The sequence below is a fragment of the Bombina bombina genome, chromosome 7 (genome assembly GCF_027579735.1).
Source record: "Bombina bombina isolate aBomBom1 chromosome 7, aBomBom1.pri, whole genome shotgun sequence".
NCBI lineage: Eukaryota > Metazoa > Chordata > Amphibia > Anura > Bombinatoridae > Bombina > Bombina bombina.
This window is the reverse complement of record NC_069505.1, coordinates 354,294,698-354,318,812: the sequence shown is the minus strand read 5'-3', so window position 1 is coordinate 354,318,812 and position 24,115 is coordinate 354,294,698. Positions and strand designations below refer to the sequence as shown.

The following is a 24,115-nucleotide window of genomic DNA, read 5'->3' as shown; positions in this document are numbered from 1 at the left end:
GAGGCACAATGAACTACTGAAAGCTAGCTGAACACATCTGGTGAGACAATGACAATGTTTTTCAACAAAGGATAACAAAGAGAACCAAGCAAATAACATAATAGAAGTAAATTAGAAAGTTGTTTAAAACAAATCCAGTCTCTTTACAATATGTTTATATGTATTTTTTTTTTACTAAACATGATTTAAATAGAACCCACTAACATTTATAACTATTGCATCCTTATAGTATAAACAAAAAAACTAAATTTATGCTTACCTGATAAATTTATTTCTCTTGTGGTGTATCCAGTCCACGGATTCATCCATTACTTGTGGGATATTCTCCTTCGCAACAGGAAGCTGCAAGAGGATCACCCACAGCAGAGCTGTCTATATAGCTCCTCCCCTAACAGCCACTCCCAGTCATTCAACCCGAAGACAAGCAAGAGAAAGGAGAAACTATAGGGTGCAGTGGTGACTATAAAAAATAAAAAACACCTGCCTTAAAATGACAGGGCGGGCAGTGGACTGGATACACCACAAGAGAAATAAATTTATCAGGTAAGCATAAATTTTGTTTTCTCTTGTAAGGTGTATCCAGTCCACGGATTCATCCATTACTTGTGGGATACCAATACCAAAGCTATAGGACGCGGATGAAGGGAGGGACAAGGTAGGCGCTTAAACGGAAGGCACCACTGCCTGTAAGACCTTTCTCCCAAAAATAGCCTCCGAAGAAGCAAAAGTATCAAATTTGTAGAATTTAGAAAAAGTATGAAGCGAAGACCAAGTCGCCGCCTTACAAATCTGTTTAACAGAAGCCTCATTTTTAAAAGCCCATGCGGAAGCCACCGCTCTAGTGGAATGAGCTGTAATTCTTTCAGGAGGCTGCTGGCCAGCAGTCTCATAACCTAAGCGGATTATACTTCTTAACCAAAAAGAAAGAGAAGTTGCTGAAGCCTTTTGGCCTCTCCTCTGTCCAGAGTAGACAACAAACAATGCAGATGTTTGATGAAAATCCTTAGTAGCTTGTAAATAAAACTTTAAAGCACGAACCACGTCAAGATTGTGTAATAGACGTTCCTTCTTTGAAGAAGGATTAGGACACAGTGACGGAACAACATTCTCCTGATTGATATTCTTATTAGATACCACCTTAGGAAGAAAACCCAGGTTTGGAAGCAAAACTACCTTATCTGCATGGAAGATCAAATAAGGGGAATCACACTGTAAGGAAGATAACTCTGAAACTCTTCGAGCCGAAGAGATAGCTACCAAAAACAGAACATTCCAAGATAAAAGCTTGATATCTATGGAATGCAGAGGTTCAAATGGAACCCCTTGAAGAACTTTAAGAACTAAATTTAAACTCCATGGTGGAGTAACAGGTTTAAACCCAGGCTTGATTCTAACTAAAGCCTGACAAAACGCCTGAACGTCTGGAACATCCGCCAGACGCTTGTGCAAAAGAATAGATTCACACCAATGAAGATATTTACACCATATCTTATGATAGATTTTCCTGGTGACAGGCTTTCGAGCCTGAATTAAGGTATCAATGACCGACTCTGAGAAACCACGTTTTGATAAAATCAAGCGTTCAATCTCCAAGCAGTCAGACGCAGAGAAATTAGATTTGGATGGTTGAAAGGACCCTGAAGTAAAAGGTCCTGCCTCAGCGGCAGAGTCCATGGTGGAAGGGATGACATGTCCACCAGATCTGCATACCAAGTCCTGCTTGGCCACGCAGGTGCTATCAAAATCACCGAAGCTCTCTCCTGCTTGATCTTGGCAATCAGACGAGGGAGCAGAGGAAACGGTGGAAACACATAAGCCAGGTTGAAGGACCAAGGCGCTGCTAGAGCATCTATCAGCGCTGCCTTGGGATCCCTGGACCTGGATCCGTAACAAGGAAGCTTGGCGTTCTGATGAGACGCCATGAGATCCAGTTCTGGTTTGCCCCAAAGTTGAATCAACTGTGCAAACACCTCCGGATGGAGTTCTCACTCCCCCGGATAAAAAGTCTGCCGACTTAGAAAATCCGCCTCCCAGTTCTCTACTCCTGGGATATGGATAGCTGATAGATGGCAAGAGTGAACCTCTGCCCATAGAATTATTTTTGAAACCTCCAACATTGCTAGGGAACTCCTTGTTCCCCCTTGATGGTTGATGTAGGCTACAGTCGTGATATTGTCCGACTGAAATCTGATGAACTTGACCACAGCAAGCTGAGGCCAAGCCTGAAGAGCATTGAATTTCGCTCTTAGTTCCAGAATGTTTATCGGAAGGAGTGCCTCCTCCTGAGTCCAAGAGCCCTGAGCCTTCAGGGAGTTCCAGACTGCACCCCAGCCCAGAAGGCTGGCATCTGTCGTTACTATTGTCCAATCTGGCCTGCGGACGGTCATACCCTTGGACAGATGGACCCGAGATAGCCACCAGAGAAGAGAATCCCTGGTCTCTTGATCCAGATTTAGTAGAGAGGACAAATCTGTGTAATCCCCATTCCACTGACTGAGCATGCAGAGTTGCAGCAGTTTGAGATGTAGGCGGGCAAACGGCACTATGTCCATTGCCTCTAACATTAAGCCGATTACTTCCATACACTGAGCCACTGAAGGGCGAGAAGTAGAATAAAGAACACGGCAGGAATTTAGAAGTTTTGACAACCTGGCCTCTGTCAGGTAAATCTTCATTTCTACAGAATCTATCAGAGTTCCTAGGAAGGAAACTCTTGTGAGAGGGGATAGAGAACTCTTTTCTTCGTTCACTTTCCACCCATGAGACCTCAGGAATGCCAGAACAATGTCCGTATGGGACCTGGCGATTTGAAAATTTGACGCCTGTATCAGAATGTCGTCTAGGTAAGGGGCTACTGCTATACCCCGCGTCCTTAGGACCGCTAGGAGTGACCCTAGAACCTTCGTAAAGATTTTTGGTGCCGTAGCTAACCCAAAGGGAAGAGCCACAAACTGGTAATGCCTGTCTAGGAAGGCGAACCTGAGAAACCGATGATGATCTCTGTGTATCGGAATGTGAAGATAAGCATCCTTTAAGTCCACGGTAGTCATATATTGACCCTCCTGGATCATAGGTAGGATGGTTCGAATAGTCTCCATCTTGAAGGATGGGACCCAGAGAAATTTGTTTAGGATCTTGAGATCTAAGATTGGTCTGAAAGTTCCCTCTTTCTTGGGAACTACAAAAAGATTTGAATAGAAGCCTTGCCCCTGTTCCTCCTTTGGAACTGGGTGGATCATTCCCATAACTAGGAGGTCTTGAACACAATGTAAGAATGCCTCTCTCTTTATCTGGTTTGCAGATAATTGTGAGAGATGAAATCTCCCTTTTGGGGAAGAAGCTTTGAACTCCAGAAAATATCCCTGGGACACAATTTCCCAACACCCAGGGATCCTGGACATCTCTTGCCCAAGCCTGGGCGAAGAGAGAAAGTCTGCCCCTACTAGATCCGTTTCCGGATCGGGGGCTAACCCTTCATGCTGTTTTAGAGGCAGCAGCAGGTTTTTTGGCCTTCTTTCCTTTGTTCCAAGCCTGGTTAGGTCTCCAGACCGGCTTGGACTGGGCAAAATTTCCCTCTTGTTTTGTATTAGAGGAAGTTGAAGCTGCGCCACTCTTGAAATTTCGAAAGGAATGAAAATTAGTCTGTTTGGTCCTTAATTTGTTGGACCTATCCTGAGAAAGGGCGTGACCTCTTCCTCCAGTAATATCAGAAATGATCTCCTTCAGTCCAGGCCCGAATAGGGTCTGCCCCTTGAAGGGAATGTTGAGAAGCATAGACTTTGAAGAAACGTCAGCAGACCAGGATTTGAGCCATAGCGCCCTACGCGCCTGAATAGCAAAACCTGAGTTTTTAGCCGTTAGCGTGGTTAAATGAACAACGGCGTCAGAAACAAATGAACTGGCTAGCTTAAGAGCTTTAAGCTTGTCAAGGATATCATCCAATGGGGTTTCTACCTGTAGAGCCTATTCTAGAGACTCAAACCAGAAGGCCGCAGCAGCAGTGACAGGGGCAATGCATGCAAGGGGCTGGAGAATAAAACCTTGTTGAATAAAAATTTTCTTAAGGTAACCCTCTAATTTTTTGTCCATTGTATCTAGAAAAGCACAACTGTCCTCGACAGGGATAGTTGTATGCTTCGCTAGGGTAGAGACTGCTCCCTCCACCTTAGGGACCGTTTGCCACAAGTCCTGTGTAGCGGCATCTATAGGAAACATCTTTTTTAAAAACAGGAGGGGGAGAGAACGGTACACCTGGTCTATCCCATTCCTTAGTAATAATTTCTGAAAACCTCTTAGGTATTGGAAAAACATCAGTGTAAACAGGCACTGCATAGTATTTATCCAATTTACATAATTTCTCTGGGACTACAATGGCGTCACAGTCATCCAGAGTTGCTAAAACCTCCCTGAGCAACACGCGGAGGTGTTCAAGCTTAAATTTAAATGTAGACATATCAGAATCAGGTTGAAGTGTCTTCCCTGAGTCAGAAAAATCACCCACAGATAGAAGCTCTCCTGCTTCGGCTTCTGCACATTGTGAGGGTATATCAGACATAGCTACTAAAGCATCAGAGAGCTCTGTATTTGTTCTAGCCCCAGAGCTGTCAAGCTTTCCTTGTAACCCTGGCAGTTTGGACAATACCTCTGTAAGGGTATGATTCATAACTGCCGCCATGTCTTGTAAAGTATACGCAATGGGCGCGCTAGATGTACTTGGCATCCCTTGAGCGGGAGTTATAGGCTCTGACACGTGGGGAGAGTTAGTCGGCATAACTTCCCCCTTGTCAATTTCCTCTGGTGATAAATCTTTTAAAGCCAGAATATGGTCTTTAAAATTTATAGTAAGATCAGTGCATTTGGTACACATTCTAAGAGGGGGTTCCACAATGGCTTCTAAACATAATGAACAAGGAGTTTCCTCTATGTCAGACATGTTTAACAGACTAATAATGAGACCAGCAAGCTTGGAAAACACTTTAATTAATGTGAAAAAGCAGAATATAAAAAACGGTACTGTGCCTTTAAGAGAAAAAAACAAACACAAAAACTGCAAAACAGTGAAAAAAAGCAGTTAACTCTACGAAATTTTTACAGTGTGTATAATAGACTAACATAGCATTGCACCCACTTGCAAATGGATGATTAACCCCTCAGGCTCAAAAACGAAGCAGAAAAACGGTAAAACCGTTATAACAGTCACAAGCAAACTGCCACAGCTCTACTGTGGCTCCTACCTGCCCATAAAACGACTTTTGTAGGCACAAAAACCCTTTACAGAGGTCCAATATGTCAGGGGACTCCTTCAGGGAAGCTGGATGTCTCAGAATGTAAAAACTACTGCGCAATTAGAGCGCGAAAATAGGCCCCTCCCACCATGCACTCAAAGTGAAAGGGCCATAAATAACTACTCCTAGGAGAAATCTAGTCAGCCATGTGGAAAACTAGGCCCCAAATAAAGATTTATCACCCTCAGTAAAAAACATTTTTTTATATATCATGCAAACGTTTTACATACTAAGTAATAAGAGCAAGTAACATGAATATTATCCTTTACTGCAAGCATGATGCCAGTCGTTTGTTAAATCACTGTAATCAGGCTTACCTTAAATATATCGGGCACTGTCAGCATTTTCTAGACCTTATCATCTCTCTAGAAAAAAATATACTGAACATACCTCAGAGCAGTTAATTCTGCAGGCCGTTACCCCAGCTGAAGTTTTCCCATACTCTTCAGTTATGTGTGAGAACAGCAGTGGACCTTAGTTACAACCTGCTAAGATCATCAAAAACCTCAGGGAAAACTCTTCTTCTAATTTCTGCCTGAGGTAAAAACAGTACAACGCCGGTACCGTTTAAAAATAACAAACTTTTGATTGAAGATAAACTACACTAATTCACCACATCTCTCTTGATACTTCCTTTCTTGTCGAGAGCTGCAAGAGAATGACTGGGAGTGGCAGTTAGGGGAGGAGCTATATAGACAGCTCTGCTGTGGGTGATCCTCTTGCAGCTTCCTGTTGGGAAGGAGAATATCCCACAAGTAATGGATGAATCCGTGGACTGGATACACCTTACAAGAGAAAAAGTGATTTAAGAGGACCAGTTGTTTTTCCTTATCCATTATAAGCTTACCTTCATTTCTCCATAATGCAGCAGATTCTGGACATCAGATGCTCGTATGACACTAACTCCGATATCCTCTCCCGTTGTCATTAGTCCTTTCACTGTCACTGTTGCGACATTGTTGTTTGACGAGGACCAGCTAAAGTTCCCACTTCCACCTTTTACCTAAACAATTGAGACACAAAACAAAATTTTAATTATGTTTATTAGGAAAAAATCAATATTTATACTTTACTCCTTGGTTTCAGTCCTGCGAGGCCATGCCAGAGCAATTAGAAAGAATCAGGCATTGTACTGTACTGGATTGTAAAACAAAGAGGAAATATGTCAATCAGATTGAATAACCAAAAACAAACACTAGTGTATCTATTAGAGTAGCTAATGTAGTGGATGTAAAGAATTCAAACATTAACTTGGTTAGCTCGTAATTAGAAGGAAAGACCATCAAGTCTGGCCTTCCCCAATGACTCACACTCTGGTTGAATAACTCATGATTCAAGTACCATTCCTGGACAACAAAAGAGTTAATGAAGGAGCGCCTAATAGATAAGCTTAAAGGACCAGTCAACACAGTAGATTTGCATAATCAACAAATGCAAGATAGCAAGACAATGCAATAGCACTTAGTCTGAACTTCAAATAAGTAGTAGATATTTTTTTCTGACAATTTTAAAATGTATGTCTTTTTCCACTCCCCCTGTACCATGTGACAGCCATCAGCCAATCACAAATGCATACACGTACCATGTGACAGCCATCAGCTATTCACAAATGCATACACACTTATTCTTGCACATGCTCAGTAGGAGCTGGTGATTCAAAAAGTTTAAATATAAAAAAATCGGTGCACATTTTGATAATGGAAGTAAATTGGAAAGTTGTTTAAAATGGCATGCTCTATCTGAATAATGAAAGTTTAATTTTGATTGAGTGTCCCTTTAAGTATACTGTGAAAACTAATAAAAATAATGTCAAGTCAAAATACTAAAAAAGACTATTAAAAAAAGGGCATCTAAGCCCTGTGTAGAGGAGTGAAAGCAATATGTGATTATATGCTAATAAGTGGTACAAATGTCAAAGACACAAAAGCAAAGAAAAATATAGGGGTGATAGTGTATCTTAAATATGCAATAGACAAGACTGATGGACTAAATAGCCAGAGAACAAGCTAAAAGATAAAACAATGATGATAAATAACAAGGGATATGATATTTAATGTACACAAATAATGAAACAATAAAAAATGCTAAAAAAATATGAGATTGGCCAATCTAAAATGCTAAGTACACATCTAATAGTCCCGAAAGAGATCAAATTTGAGATTCCGAAAAAACATATATTCAAAATAAATGTTAGTTCCAAAAAATGATTAAATCCCACAAAGAGTTAAACTATTATAAACATGATTGATTGAAGGAAACAAGGGATAAAAAGTGTGTACAATCCAGACTCTCCTAAGTGTATCAATGTAAGATGGAAATCCAAAGTGAAGTCCAGGTGAAATCCAATGGGGATGATCTAGAAAGAAAAAAACGAGTACTGCCAAAAAACAAACACTAGAACTGAAAACAAAAAGAAATCTGCTCACCATATGAAAGAACTTGGGCTGGTAAGTCATACACAGAAAGGTCTACGCGTTTCACCCTACTACAAGGCCTTTATCAAGACTAAACCAGCTTGGAGTATTTGCAGAATATATAGTCTAATTTGACAAATCAGATACTACGGGGTGTGGCTTAAATGCGTAAGTAAAAAAATACGCAAATAAAAAATCTGTCTAACATTCTTATAGAATATATAAAGTTTAAATTTGCTCATTTCAGACTTATTAAGGTAAAAAAGATGCTTAATAAGCTATTTATATATTGATTGATTGATATTGATTGATATTGATATATAAATTTGTTTATTTGAATCGCAACTTGCCATAGATAGAAAATAAAAAAATTATATATATAAAAAATAGAAAAACATAATTTATGTAAGAACTTACCTGATAAATTAATTTCTTTCATATTAGCAAGAGTCCATGAGCTAGTGACGTATGGGATATACATTCCTACCAGGAGGGGCAAAGTTTCCCAAACCTCAAAATGCCTATAAATACACCCCTCACCACACCCACAATTCAGTTTAACGAATAGCCAAGAAGTGGGGTGATAAGAAAGGAGCAAAAGCATCAAAAATAAGGAATTGGAATAATTGTGCTTTATACAAAAAAATCATAACCACCACAAAAAGGGTGGGCCTCATGGACTCTTGCTAATATGAAAGAAATGAATTTATCAGGTAAGTTCTTACATAAATTAGGTTTTCTTTCATGTAATTAGCAAGAGTCCATGAGCTAGTGACGTATGGGATAGCAGATACCCAAGAGGTGGAACTTCCATGCAAGAGTCACTAGAGAGGGAGGGATAAAATAAAGACAGCCAATTCCGCTGAAAAAATAATCCACAACCCAAATCAAAAAGTTTTAATCTTATAATGAAAAAAACTGAAATTATAAGCAGAAGAATCAAACTGAAACAGCTGCCTGAAGTACTTTTATACCAAAAACTGCTTCAGAAGAAGAAAAAACATCAAAATGGTAGAATTTAGTAAAAGTATGCAAAGAAGACCATGTTGCTGCTTTGCAAATCTGATCAACAGAAGCTTCATTCCTAAAAGCCCAGGAAGTAGAAACTGACCTAGTAGAATGAGCCGTTATCCTTTGAGGCGGGGACTTACCCGACTCTACATAAGCATGATGAATCAAAGACTTTAACCAAGATGCCAAGGAAATGGCAGAAGCCTTCTGACCTTTCCTGAAACCAGAAAAAGATAACAAATAGACTAGAAGTCTTTCTAAAACCTTTAGTAGCTTCAACATAATATTTCAAAGCTCTTACTACATCCAAAGAATGTAAAGATCTCTCCATAGAATTCTTAGGATTAGGACACAATGAAGGAACAACAATTTCTCTACTAATGTTGTTAGAATTCACAACCTTAGGTAAAAATTTAAATGAAGTCCGCAACACCGCCTTATACTGATGAAAAATCAGAAAAGGAGATTCACAAGAAAGAGCAGATAACTCAGAAACTCTTCTAGCAGAAGAGATGGCCAAAAGGAACAACACTTTCCAAGAAAGTAATTTAATATCCAGAGAATGCATAGGTTCAAACGGAGGAGCCTGTAAAGCCCTCAGAACCAAATTAAGACTCCAAGGAGGAGAGATTGACTCAATGACAGGCTTGATACGAACCAAAGCCTGTACAAAACAATGAATATCAGGATAATTAGCAATCTTTCTGTGAAAAAGAACAGAAAGAGCAGAGATTTGACCTTTCAAAGAGCTTGCAGACAAACCCTTATCCAAACCATCCTGAAGAAACTGTAAAATCCTAGGAATTCTAAAAGAATGCCAAAAGAATTTATGAGAAGAACACCAAGAAATGTAAGTCTTCCAGACTCGGTAATAAATCTTTCTAGACACAGACTTATGAGCCTGTATCATAGTATTAATCACTCAGTCAGAGAAACCTCTATGACTAAGAATCAAGCGTTCACTCTCCACACCTTCAAATTTAATGATTAGAGATCCTGATGGAAAAATGGGCCTTGAGATAGAAGGTCTGGCCTTAACGGAAGTGTCCAAGGTTGGCAACTCGCCATCCGAACGAGATCCGCATACCAAAACCTGTGAGGCCATGCTGGAGCCACCAGCAAAACAAACGAACGTTCCATTAGAATTTTGGAAATCACTTTTGGAAGAAGAACTAGAGGCGGAAAGATATAAGCAGGTTGATAATTCCAAGGAAGCGACAACGCGTCCACTGCTTCCGCCTGAGGATCCCTGGATCTGGACAGATACCTGGGAAGTTTCTTGTTTAGATGAGAGGCCATCAGATCTATTTCTGGAAGTCCCCAGATTTGAACAATCTGAAGAAATACCTCTGGGTGAAGAGACCATTCGCCCGGATGTAACGTCTGGCGACTGAGATAATCTGCTTCCCAATTGTCTACACCTGGGATGTGAACCGCAGAGATTAGACAGGAGCTGGATTCCGCCCATACAAGTATCCAAGATACTTCTTTCATAGCCTGAGGACTGTGAGTCCCACCTTGATGATTGACATACGCCACGGTTGTGACATTGTCTGAAAACAAATAAACGATTCTCTCTTCAGAAGAGGCCAGAACTGAAGAGCTCTGAAAATCGCACGGAGTTCCAAAATGTTGATTGGTAATTTCGCCTCCTGAAATTCCCAAACCCCCTGCGCTGTCAGAGATCCCCATACAGCTCCCCAACCTGAAAGACTTGCATCTGTTGAGATCACAGTCCAGGTTGGACGAACAAAAGAGGCCCCTTGAATTAGACGATGGTGATTCAACCACCAAGTCAGAGAAGATCGAACATTGGGATTTAAGGATATTAATTGTGATATCTTTGTATAATCCCTGCACCACTGGTTCAGCATACAAAGCTGGAGAGGTCTCATGTGAAAGCGAGCAAAGGGGATCGCGTCCGATGCAGCAGTCATGAGACCTCGAATTTCCATGCACAAAGCTACCGAAGGGAATGATTGAAACTGAAGGTTTCGACAAGCTGAAACCAACTTCAGACGTCTCTTTTCTGTTAGAAAAAAGTCATGGACACTGAATCTATTTGAAAACCCAAAAAGGTTACCTTTGTCTGAGGAATCAAGGAACTCTTTGGTAAATTGATCCTCCAACCATGTCTTTGAAGAAACAACACAAGTTGATTCGTATGAGATTCTGCAGAATGTAAAGACTGAGCAAGTACCAAGATATCGTCCAAATAAGGAAATACCGCAATACCCTGTTCTCTGATTACAGAGAGAAGGGCACTGAGAACCTTTGAAAAGATCCTTGGAGCTGTTGCTAGGCCAAACGGAAGGGCAACAAACTGGTAATGCTTGTCTAGAAAAGAGAATCTCAGGAACTGATAGTGATCTGGATGAATTTGAATATGAAGATATGCATCCTGTAAGTCTATTGTAGATATATAATGCCCTTGCTGAACAAAAGGCAGAATAGTCCTTATAGTCACCATTTTGAATGTTGGTATCCTTACATAACGATTCAATATTTTTAGATCCAGAACTGGTCTGAAGGAATTCTCCTTCTTTGGTACAATGAATAGATTTGAGTAAAACCCCAGACCCCGTTCCAGAACTGGAACTGGCACAATTACCCCAGCCAACTCTAGGTCTGAAACATCTTCTCACAGGCGGCCTTACCTTGAAACCTATTCTGTACTCTTGTGAAACAATGTTCTGAATCCAAAGACTGTGAATCAAATTGATCCAAATATCTTTGAAAAATCGTAACCTGCCCCCTACCAGCTGTGCTGGAATGAGAGCAGCACCTTCATGCGAATTTGGGAGCTGGTTTTGACTTTCTAAAAGGCTTGGATCTATTCCAGACCGGAGAAGGTTTCAAAAAGGAAACCGTTCCTTTAGGGGAAGGGTCAGGCTTCTGTTCCTTATTCTGACGAAAGGAACGAAAACGATTAGCAGCCCTATATTTACCTTTAGATTTTTTGTCCTGAGGCAAAAAAGTTCCTTTCCCCCCAGTAACAGTTGAAATTATGGAATCCAACTGTGAACCAAATAATTTATTACCTTGGAAAGAAAGAGAAAGCAACGTTGACTTAGAAGTCATATCTGCATTCCAAGATTTAAGCCATAAAGCTCTTCTAGCTAAAATAGCTAAAGACATATACCTGACATCAATTCTAATGATATCAAAAATGGCATCACAAATAAAGTTATTAGCATGTTGAAGAAGTTTAACAATGCTATAAGCATTATGGTCTCACACTTGATGCGCTAAAGCCTCCAACCAGAAAGTGGAAGCTGCAGCAACATCAGCCAAAGAAATAGCAGGTCTAAGAAGATTACCTGAACATAAATAAGCTCTCCTTAGAAAGGATTCAAGCTTCCTATCTAAAGGATCCTTAAAGGAAGTACTATCTGCCATAGGAATAGTAGTACGTTTAGCAAGAGTAGAGATAGCCCCATCAACTTTAGGGATTTTGTCCCAAAATTCTAATCTATCAGATGGCACAGGGTACAATTTCTTAAACCTTGAAGAAGGAGTAAATGAAGTACCCAGACTATTCCATTCCCTAGAAATTACTTCTGAAATAGCATCAGGAACTGGAAAAACTTCTGGAATAACTACATGAGGTTTAAAAACTGAATTTAAACGCTTAGTAGATTTAGTATCAAGAGGACTAGACTCCTCCATATCTAATGCAATCAACACTTCTTTAAGTAAAGAACGAATAAACTCCATCTTAAATAAATATGAAGATTTATCAGTGTCAATATCTGAAGCAGAATCTTCTGAACCAGATAGATCCTCATCAGAAACAGATAAGTCAGAATGATGGCGGTCACTTAAAAATTCATCTGAAATATGAGAAGTTTTAAAAGACCTTTTACGTTTAATGGAAGGAGGAATAACAGACAGAGCCTTCCTAATAGAATTAGAAACAAATTCTTTTACATTAACAGGGACATCCTGAACATTAGATGTTGAAGGAAAAACAACAGGTAAAGGATTATTACTAATGGAGACACTATCTGCGTTAGAAAGTTTATCATGACAACTAACACAAACTACAGCCAGAGGAACAGTTACCAAAAGTTTACAACAAATGCACTTAACTTTGGTAGAACCAGCATCAGGCAGCGTCTTTCCAGAAGAAGATTCTGATCCAGGGTCAGGTTGTGACATCTTGCAATATGTAATAGAAAAAACAACATATAAAGCAAAATTATCAAATTCCTTAAATGACAGTTTCAGGAATGGGAAAAGATGCAAAATAAACAAGCCTCTAGCAACCAGAAGCAATGAAAAAGTGAGACTTAAATAATGTGAAAAAAGGTGGAGACCAGAATGACGCCCACATTTTTTGGCGCCAAGTATGACGCCCACATTATTGGCACCAAATAAAACGCCCATATTTTTTAGCGCCAAGTATGATGCCACATCCTCTGATGTCAAAAACGACGCACACATTTTTTGGCGCAAAAAAACGTCTGTAACACACATACGTCAAAAAAATGACGCAACCACGAATAAACTTCCGGCGTCAACTATGGCGCCGGAAATGACAGAATTTTGCGCCAAAAAAGTTTGCGCCAAGAATGACGCAATAAATTGAAGCATTTTCTGCCCCCGCGAGCCTAACAGCCCGCAGGGAAAAAAGTCAATTGAAAATTTTTAAGGTAAGAAAAAAATTATTTATTCATATGCATTATCCCAAATAATGAAACTGACAGTCTGAATGAAGGAATACTGATTATCCTGAATCATGGCAAATATAAGTTTAAGCACATATATGTAGAACTTTACATATAAAGTGCCCAACCATAGCTTAGAGTGTCATAAATAAAATAAGACTTACTTACCCTAAGACACTCATCTACATATAGTAGATAGCCAAACCAGTACTGAAACGAGAATCAGTAGAGGTAATGGTATATAAGAGTATATCGTCCATCTGAAAACAGAATTTATGCTTACCTGATAAATTACTTTCTCCAACGGTGTGTCCGGTCCACGGCGTCATCCTTACTTGTGGGATATTCTCTTCCCCAACAGGAAATGGCAAAGAGTCCCAGCAAAGCTGGTCACATGATCCCTCCTAGGCTCCGCCCACCCCAGTCATTCGACCGACGGACAGGAGGAAATATATATAGGAGAAACCATATGATACCGTGGTGACTGTAGTTAGAGAAAATAATTCATCAGACCTGATTAAAAAACCAGGGCGGGCCGTGGACCGGACACACCGTTGGAGAAAGTAATTTATCAGGTAAGCATAAATTCTGTTTTCTCCAACATTGGTGTGTCCGGTCCATGGCGTCATCCTTACTTGTGGGAACCAATACCAAAGCTTTAGGACACGGATGAAGGGAGGGAGCAAATCAGGTCACCTAAACGGAAGGAACCACAGCTTGCAAAACCTTTCTCCCAAAAATAGCCTCCGAAGAAGCAAAAGTATCAAATTTGTAAAATTTGGCAAAAGTGTGCAGTGAAGACCAAGTCGCTGCCTTACATATCTGGTCAACAGAAGCCTCGTTCTTGAAGGCCCATGTGGAAGCCACAGCCCTAGTGGAGTGAGCTGTGATTCTTTCAGGAGGCTGCCGTCCGGCAGTCTCATAAGCCAATCGGATGATGCTTTTAAGCCAAAAGGAAAGAGAGGTAGAAGTCGCTTTTTGACCTCTCCTTTTACCAGAATAAACAACAAACAAGGAAGATGTTTGTCTGAAATCTTTAGTAGCCTCTAAATAGAACTTTAGAGCACGGACAACGTCCAAATTGTGTAACAAACGTTCCTTCTTTGAAACTGGATTCGGACACAAAGAAGGTACAACTATCTCCTGGTTAATATTTTTGTTAGAAACAACTTTAGGAAGAAAACCAGGCTTAGTATGCAAAACCACCTTATCTGCATGGAACACCAGATAAGGAGGAGAACACTGCAGAGCAGATAACTCTGAAACTCTTCTAGCAGAAGAAATTGCAACCAAAAACAAAACTTTCCAAGATAGTAACTTAATATCTATGGAATGTAAGGGTTCAAACGGAACCCCTTGAAGAACTGAAAGAACTAGATTTAGACTCCAGGGAGGAGTCAAAGGTCTGTAAACAGGCTTGATCCTAACCAGAGCCTGAACAAATGCTTGAACATCTAAACACCAAAAAACTCTTAACCATCTCCGTGGATATGTTGCCTGTGCAACGGCAAAGAGAATGACTGGGGTGGGCGGAGCCTAGGAGGGATCATGTGACCAGCTTTGCTGGGACTCTTTGCCATTTCCTGTTGGGGAAGAGAATATCCCACAAGTAAGGATGACGCCGTGGACCGGACACACCAATGTTGGAGAAAAGGGAGGTAGGAGAAGAAATCTCTACGACCGATAACAGAGAACCTATGAAATAGATCCCCTAGAGTAAGACCATTGTATTCAAATAGGCAATACTCTCTTCACATCCCTCTGACATTCACTGCACTCTGAGAGGAAAACTGGGCTTCAGCCTGCTGCGAAGCGCATATCAATGTAGAATCTAGCACAAACTTACTTCACCACCTCGATGGGAGGCAAAGTTTGTAAAACTGAATTGTGGGTGTATTTATAGGCATTTTGAGGTTTGGGCAACTTTGCCCCTCCTGGTAGGAATGTATATCCCATACGTCACTAGCTCATGGACTCTTGCAAATTACATGAAAGAAATAAAGTGTTACTAAAATTTATCTTCCGCTATGAGCGAAAAAAATGGATTTATAGATATTGTTTAAAAATCCATATTGTCTACTAAAATTGCTTACTTTAGGGAATAGGCAAAGTGCGATTATGGAGCAATAAAAATTGCTAAGATGGAGAAATAGAGTGTTACTAAAATATATCTTCCACTGTGGGCGAAGATGGATTTATGGATATTGTTTAAAAATCCATATCGTCTGCAATAACGGTGAAATGCTTGCATTAAGGAATGAGCAAAGTGCGGTTACGGGGCAATCAAAATTGGTAGGATGGTATAGACTATGTTAGCCCAAGAAAGGCTAAAAGAAATGTGGTAGCAGATTTAATATATTATAAAGCTAACAATAAAGATACATTATAAAATGTTTGCAACATGAGAAATATCGATACATTGTTGCTGACTCTAATACAATTGTAGCAAGTTTAAAACCCTTAGATACATAGAAATATGGTACTAAAAAATATACACAAAAATAGTAAAATTAATGATGAGTAGCAACAACTACGAAACAGTCTATCCTGGGATAGTTATCAATCACTGCACTAACCCTAGCTAAGCTTATAAGCTGTGTGAACAGAGATACTTTGGCGTTAAGGGAATCTGCTGAAAAGCAGACTTGAAGTAAAAAGGTGTGTCATTGTGAACATAATTTGCATATCTTACCCAGAATCCTTTGCTGCATTGGAAACAATGTATTCCAGAGGTTTTATGTGGGAAAATTTTTTATGAACTACACAATGGTTATTTTCTCTATAATATTATTAAAATATATGCTTTCATTTACAGAAGAGGGACAGCCCGAGTTGGTGAGACAGAAAATATAGTTAAAAGGACTCAAAGGGGGGGAGACATTTAAAAACTTTATAGAATAGAAAATATATTGGATGCATTTTAATTATAGACCTATAGCTAATAGGAAATTGTGTATGACACACCTACAAAAAACATTCCTACGCTAAAAATAATCCTGCAAGAAATAATCTGGTGTATCTGGATTTAGGATGTAAAAATATAGCATACTTTAAGAATTTAAAATACAATAGGATTTAAAATAAAGGTGCACACTAAAATAAGGCAAAAAAAAAAAAAAATAGGCTACGGGAAAATTTCCCCTGGCCTCCTTTTTATTTTTATTTTTGCCTTATTTTAGTGTGCACCTGAGAGTTCGAATTTTACCCCAACCATAAGAAGCGAGTTTTAACTACATCTGTAAAAAGCTTTTTTATTTTAAATCCTATTGTATTTAAGTGTGCTATATTTTTACATCCTAAATCCAGATGCATCAGAATATTTCTTGTAGGATTATTTTTAGTGTAGGAATGTTTTTTGTAGGTGTGTCATGCACAATTTCCTATTAGCTATAGGTCTATAATTAAAATGCATCCAATATATTTTCTATACATTTTCTATTCTATAAAGTTTTTAAATGTCTCCCCCCTTTGAGTCCTTTTAACTAAATTTTCTGTCTCACCAACTCGGGCTGTCCCTCTTCTTTAAATATTATTAATTTTATTATTTTTGTGTATATTTTTTAGTACCATATTTCTATGTATCTAAGGGTTTTAAACTCACTACAATTGTATTAGAGTCAGCAACAATGTAACAATATTTCTCATGTTGCAAACATTTTATAATGTATCTTTATTGTTAGTTTTATAATATATTAACTCTGCTACCACATTTCTTTTAGCCTCTCTTGGGCTAACATAGTCTATACCATCCTAGCAATTTTTATTGCCCCGTAACCGCACTTTGCTCATTCCTTAATGCAAGCATTTTACAGTTAGTGCAGACAATATGGATTTTTAAACAATATCTATAAATCCCTTTTTTTGCTCATAGTGGAAGATAAATTTTAGTAACACTTTATTTTCTATTTTTTATATATATATATACATTTTTATTTTCTATCTATGGCAAGTTGCGATTCAAATAAACAAATTTATAATAAGCCTTTTAAATATTCACTGACTATTTTGCCATTAAATCCATGCCTAACCCATTGTACTTGCCCATATCCAAAATGGTGAATTGGATTCATCACTATATTGTGTCTAAACACAGGCACAATAGTAAGCTATGAAATACAATCAATATATAAATAGCTTATTTAGCATCTTTTTTACCTTAAGAAGTCTGAAATGAGCAAATTTAAACTTTATAGATTCTATAAGAATGTTAGACAGATTTTTTATTTGCTTATTTTTTTACTTACGCATTTAAGCCACACCCCGTAGTATCTGATTTGTCAAATTAGACTATATATTCTGCAAATACTCCAAGCTGGTTTAGTCTTGATAAAGGCCTTGTAGTAGGGTGAAACGCGTAGACCTTTCTGTGTATGACTTACCAGCCTGAGTTCTTTGATACTTTGAGCAGATTTCTTTTTATTCTCAGTTCTAGTGTTTGTTTTTTGGCAGTACTCGTTTTTTTCTTTCTAGATCATCCCCATTGGATTTCACCTGGACTTCACTTTGGATTTCCATCTTACATTGATACACTTAGGAGAGTCTGGATTGTACACACTTTTTATCCCTTGTTTCCTTCAATCAATCATGTTTATAACAGTTTAACTCTTCGTGGGATTTAATCATTTTTTGGAACTAACATTTATTTTGAATAACATAATTTATGTAAGAACTTACCTGATAAATTCATTTCTTTCATATTAGCAAGAGTCCATGAGCTAGTGACGTATGGGATATACATTCCTACCAGGAGGGGCAAAGTTTCCCAAACCTCAAAATGCCTATAAATACACCCCTCACCACACCCACAATTCAGTTTAACGAATAGCCAAGAAGTGGGGTGATAAAAAAGTGCGAAAGCATATAAAATAAGGAATTGGAATAATTGTGCTTTATACAAAATCATAACCACCACAAAAAAAGGGCGGGCCTCATGGACTCTTGCTAATATGAAAGAAATGAATTTATCAGGTAAGTTCTTACATAAATTATGTTTTCTTTCATGTAATTAGCAAGAGTCCATGAGCTAGTGACGTATGGGATAATGATTACCCAAGATGTGGATCTTTCCACACAAGAGTCACTAGAGAGGGAGGGATAAAATAAAGACAGCCAATTCCTGCTGAAAATAATCCACACCCAAAATAAAGTTTAATGAAAAACATAAGCAGAAGATTCAAACTGAAACCGCTGCCTGAAGTACTTTTCTACCAAAAACTGCTTCAGAAGAAGAAAATACATCAAAATGGTAGAATTTAGTAAAAGTATGCAAAGAGGACCAAGTTGCTGCTTTGCAAATCTGATCAACCGAAGCTTCATTCCTAAACGCCCAGGAAGTAGAAACTGACCTAGTAGAATGAGCTGTAATCCTCTGAGGCGGAGTTTTACCCGACTCAACATAGGCAAGATGAATTAAAGATTTCAACCAAGATGCCAAAGAAATGGCAGAAGCTTTCTGGCCTTTTCTAGAACCGGAAAAGATAACAAATAGACTAGAAGTCTTTCGGAAAGATTTAGTAGCTTCAACATAATATTTCAAAGCTCTAACAACATCCAAAGAATGCAACGATTTCTCCTTAGAATTCTTAGGATTAGGACATAATGAAGGAACCACAATTTCTCTACTAATGTTGTTGGAATTCACAACTTTAGGTAAAAATTCAAAAGAAGTTCGCAACACCGCCTTATCCTGATGAAAAATCAGAAAAGGAGACTCACAAGAAAGAGCAGATAATTCAGAAACTCTTCTGGCAGAAGAGATGGCCAAAAGGAACAAAACTTTCCAAGAAAGTAATTTAATGTCCAATGAATGCATAGGTTCAAATGGAGGAGCTTGAAGAGCTCCCAGAACCAAATTCAAACTCCAAGGAGGAGAAATTGACTTAATGACAGGCTTTATACGAACCAAAGCTTGTACAAAACAATGAATATCAGGAAGAATAGCAATCTTTCTGTAAAAAAGAACAGAAAGAGCAGAGATTTGTCCTTTCAAGGAACTTGCGGACAAACCCTTATCTAAACCATCCTGAAGAAACTGTAATATTCTCGGTATTCTAAAAGAATGCCAAGAAAAATGATGAGAAAGACACCAAGAAATATAAGTCTTCCAGACTCTATAATATATCTCTCTAGATACAGATTTACGAGCCTGTAACATAGTATTAATCACAGAGTCAGAGAAACCTCTTTGACCAAGAATCAAGCGTTCAATCTCCATACCTTTAAATTTAAGAATTTCAGATCCTGATGGAAAAAAGGACCTTGAGACAGAAGGTCTGGTCTTAACGGAAGAGTCCACGGTTGGCAAGAGGCCATCCGGACAAGATCCGCACACCAAAACCTGTGAGGCCATGCCGGAGCTACCAGCAGAACAAACGAGCATTCCTTCAGAATCTTGGAGATTACTCTTGGAAGAAGAACTAGAGGCGGAAAGATATAGGCAGGATGATACTTCCAAGGAAGTGATAATGCATCCACTGCCTCCGCCTGAGGATCCCGGGATCTGGACAGATACCTGGGAAGTTTCTTGTTTAGATGAGACGCCATCAGATCTATTTCTGGAAGTTCCCACATTTGAACAATCTGAAGAAATACCTCTGGGTGAAGAGACCATTTGCCCGGATGCAACGTTTGGCGACTGAGATAATCCGCTTCCCAATTGTCTATACCTGGGATATGAACCGCAGAGATTAGACAGGAGCTGGATTCCGCCCAAACCAAAATTCGAGATACTTCTTTCATAGCCAGAGGACTGTGAGTCCCTCCTTGATGATTGATGTATGCCACAGTTGTGATATTGTCTGTCTGAAAACAAATGAACGATTCTCTCTTCAGAAGAGGCCAAAACTGAAGAGCTCTGAAAATTGCACGGAGTTCCAAAATATTGATCGGTAATCTCACCTCCTGAGATTCCCAAACTCCTTGTGCCGTCAGAGATCCCCACACAGCTCCCCAACCTGTGAGACTTGCATCTGTTGAAATTACAGTCCAGGTCGGAAGCACAAAAGAAGCCCCCTGAATTAAACGATGGTGATCTGTCCACCACGTTAGAGAGTGTCGAACAATCGGTTTTAAAGATATTAATTGAGATATCTTTGTGTAATCCTTGCACCATTGATTCAGCATACAGAGCTGAAGAGGTCGCATGTGAAAACGAGCAAAGGGGATCGCGTCCGATGCAGCAGTCATAAGACCTAGAATTTCCATGCATAAGGCTACCGAAGGGAATGATTGTGACTGAAGGTTTCGACAAGCTGCAATCAATTTTAGATGTCTCTTGTCTGTTAAAGACAGAGTCATGGACACTGAATCTATCTGGAAACCCAGAAAGGTTACCCTTGTCTGAGGAATCAAAGAACTTTTTGGTAAATTGATCCTCCAACCATGATCTTGAAGAAACAACACAAGTCGATTCGTATGAGATTCTGCTAAATGTAAAGACTGAGCAAGTACCAAGATATCGTCCAAATAAGGAAATACCACAATACCCTGTTCTCTGATTACAGACAGAAGGGCACCGAGAACCTTTGAAAAAATTCTTGGAGCTGTAGCTAGGCCAAACGGTAGAGCCACAAACTGGTAATGCTTGTCCAGAAAAGAGAATCTCAGGAACTGATAATGATCTGGATGAATCGGAATATGCAGATATGCATCCTGTAAATCTATTGTGGACATATAATTCCCTTGCTGAACAAAAGGCAAGATAGTCCTTACAGTTACCATCTTGAACGTTGGTATCCTTACATAACGATTCAATATTTTTAGATCCAGAACTGGTCTGAAGGAATTCTCCTTCTTTGGTACAATGAAGAGATTTGAATAAAACCCCATCCCCTGTTCCAGAACTGGAACTGGCATAATTACTCCAGCCAACTCTAGATCTGAAACACAATTCAGAAATGCTTGAGCTTTCACTGGATTTACTGGGACACGGGAAAGAAAAAATCTCTTTGCAGGAGGTCTCATCTTGAAACTAATTCTGTACCCTTCTGAAACAATGTTCTGAATCCAAAGATTGTGAACAGAATTGATCCAAATTTCTTTGAAAAAACGTAACCTGCCCCCTACCAGCTGAGCTGGAATGAGGGCTGCACCTTCATGTGGACTTAGAAGCAGGCTTTGCCTTTCTAGCAGGCTTGGATTTATTCCAGACTGTAGATGGTTTCCAAACTGAAACTGCTCCTGAGGATGAAGGATCAGGCTTTTGTTCTTTGTTGAAACGAAAGGAACGAAAACGATTATTAGCCCTGTTTTTACCTTTAGATTTTTTATCCTGTGGTAAAAAAAGTTCCTTTCCCACCAGTAACAGTTGAGATAATAGAATCCAACTGAGAACCAAATAATTTGTTACCCTGGAAAGAAATAGAAAGTAGAGTTGATTTAGAAGCCATATCAGCATTCCAAGTCTTAAGCCATAAAGCTCTTCTAGCTAAAATAGCTAGAGACATAAACCTGACATCAACTCTGATAATATCAAAAATGGCATCACAAATAAAATTATTAGCATGCTGAAGAAGAATAATAATATCATGAGAATCATGATTTGTTACTTGTTGCGCTAAAGTTTCCAACCAAAAAGTTGAAGCTGCAGCAACATCAGCCAATGATATAGCAGGTCTAAGAAGATTACCTGAACACAGATAAGCTTTTCATAGAAAGGATTCAATTTTCCTATCTAAAGGATCTTTAAACGAAGTACCATCTGACGTAGGAATGGTAGTACGTTTAGCAAGGGTAGAAATAGCCCCATCAACTTTAGGGATTTTGTCCCAAAATTCTAACCTGTCAGACGGTACAGGATATAATTGCTTAAAACGTTTAGAAGGAGTAAATGAATTACCCAATTTATCCCATTCTTTGGAAATTACTGCAGAAATAGCATTAGGAACAGGAAAAACTTCTGGAATAACCACAGGAGATTTAAATACCTTATCTAAACGTTTAGAATTAGTATCAAGAGGACCAGAATCCTCTATTTCTAAAGCAATTAATACTTCTTTAAGTAAAGAACGAATAAATTCCATTTTAAATAAATATGAAGATTTATCAGCATCAATCTCTGAAACAGAATCCTCTGAACCAGAAGAGTCATCAGAATCAGAATGATGATGTTCATTTAAAAATTCATCTGTAGGGAGAGAAGTTTTAAAAGATTTTTTACGTTTACTAGAAGGAGAAATAACAGACATAGCCTTCTTGATGGATTCAGAAACAAAATCTCTTATGTTATCAGGAACATTCTGCACCTTAGATGTTGAAGGAACTGCAACAGACAATGGTACTTTACTAAAGGAAATATTATCTGCATTAACAAGTTTGTCATGACAATTAATACAAACAACAGCCGGAGGAATAGCTACCAAAAGTTTACAGCAGATACACTTAGCTTTGGTAGATCCAGCACTAGACAGCGATTTTCCTGTAGTATCTTCTGACTCAGATGCAACGTGAGACATCTTGCAATATGTAAGAGAAAAAACAACATATAAAGCAAAATTGATCAAATTCCTTAAATGACAGTTTCAGGAATGGGAAAAAATGCCAAAGAACAAGCTTCTAGCAACCAGAAGTAATGAAAAATGAGACTTAAATAATGTGGAGACAAAAGCGACGCCCATATTTTTTAGCGCCAAATAAGACGCCCACATTATTTGGCGCCTAAATGCTTTGGCGCCAAAAATGACGCCACATCCGGAACGCCGTCATTTTTGGCGCAAAATAACGTCAAAAAATGACGCAACTTCCGGCGACACGTATGACGCCGGAAACGGAAAATAATTTTTGCGCCAAAAAAGTCAGCGCCAAGAATGACGCAATAAAATGAAGCATTTTCAGCCCCCGCGAGCCTAAGAGCCCACAGGGAAAAAAGAGTCATATTTTTGAAGGTAATTAAAAATGAATAATTCAAATGCATAATCCCAAATATGAAACTGACTGTCTGAAAAATAAGGAAAGTTGAACATTCTGAGTCAAGGCAAATAAATGTTTGAATACATATATTTAGAACTTTATAAACAAAGTGCCCAACCATAGCTTAGAGTGTCACAGAAAATAAGATTTACTTACCCCAGGACACTCATCTACATGTTTGTAGAAAGCCAAACCAGTACTGAAACGAGAATCAGCAGAGGTAATGGTATATATAAGAGTATATCGTCGATCTGAAAAGGGAGGTAAGAGATGAATCTCTACGACCGATAACAGAGAACCTATGAAATAGACCCCGTAGAAGGAGATCACTGCATTCAAATAGGCAATACTCTCCTCACATCCCTCTGACATTCACTGCACGCTGAGAGGAAAACCGGGCTCCAACTTGCTGCGGAGCGCATATCAACGTAGAATCTAGCACAAACTTACTTCACCACCTCCATCGGAGGCAAAGTTTGTAAAACTGAATTGTGGGTGTGGTGAGGGGTGTATTTATAGGCATTTTGAGGTTTGGGAAACTTTGCCCCTCCTGGTAGGAATGTATATCCCATACGTCACTAGCTCATGGACTCTTGCTAATTACATGAAAGAAATATATTTTTTCGGAATCTCAAATTTGATCTCTTTCGGGACTAAGGATGTGCATTTAGCATTTTAGATTGGCCAATCTCTTCATATTTTTTTAGCATTTATTATTGTTTCACTGGCTATTTAGTCCATCAGTCTGGTCTATTGCATATTTAAGATACACTATCACCCCTATATTTTTCTTTGCTTTTGTGTCATTGAAATATGTACCACTTATTAG

General features: G+C 38.9%; 1 protein-coding gene across 1 annotated transcript in view; it reads right to left on the bottom strand.

Moving 5' to 3' along the window:
• NUP210 (nucleoporin 210) overlaps nt 1-24,115 on the bottom strand; it is a 1,597,588-nt gene that overhangs the window by 1,267,136 nt on the left and 306,337 nt on the right. The window contains 1 exon segment of the mRNA XM_053721041.1: nt 6,133-6,288. Coding sequence (XP_053577016.1) covers nt 6,133-6,288 — 156 coding nt within the window.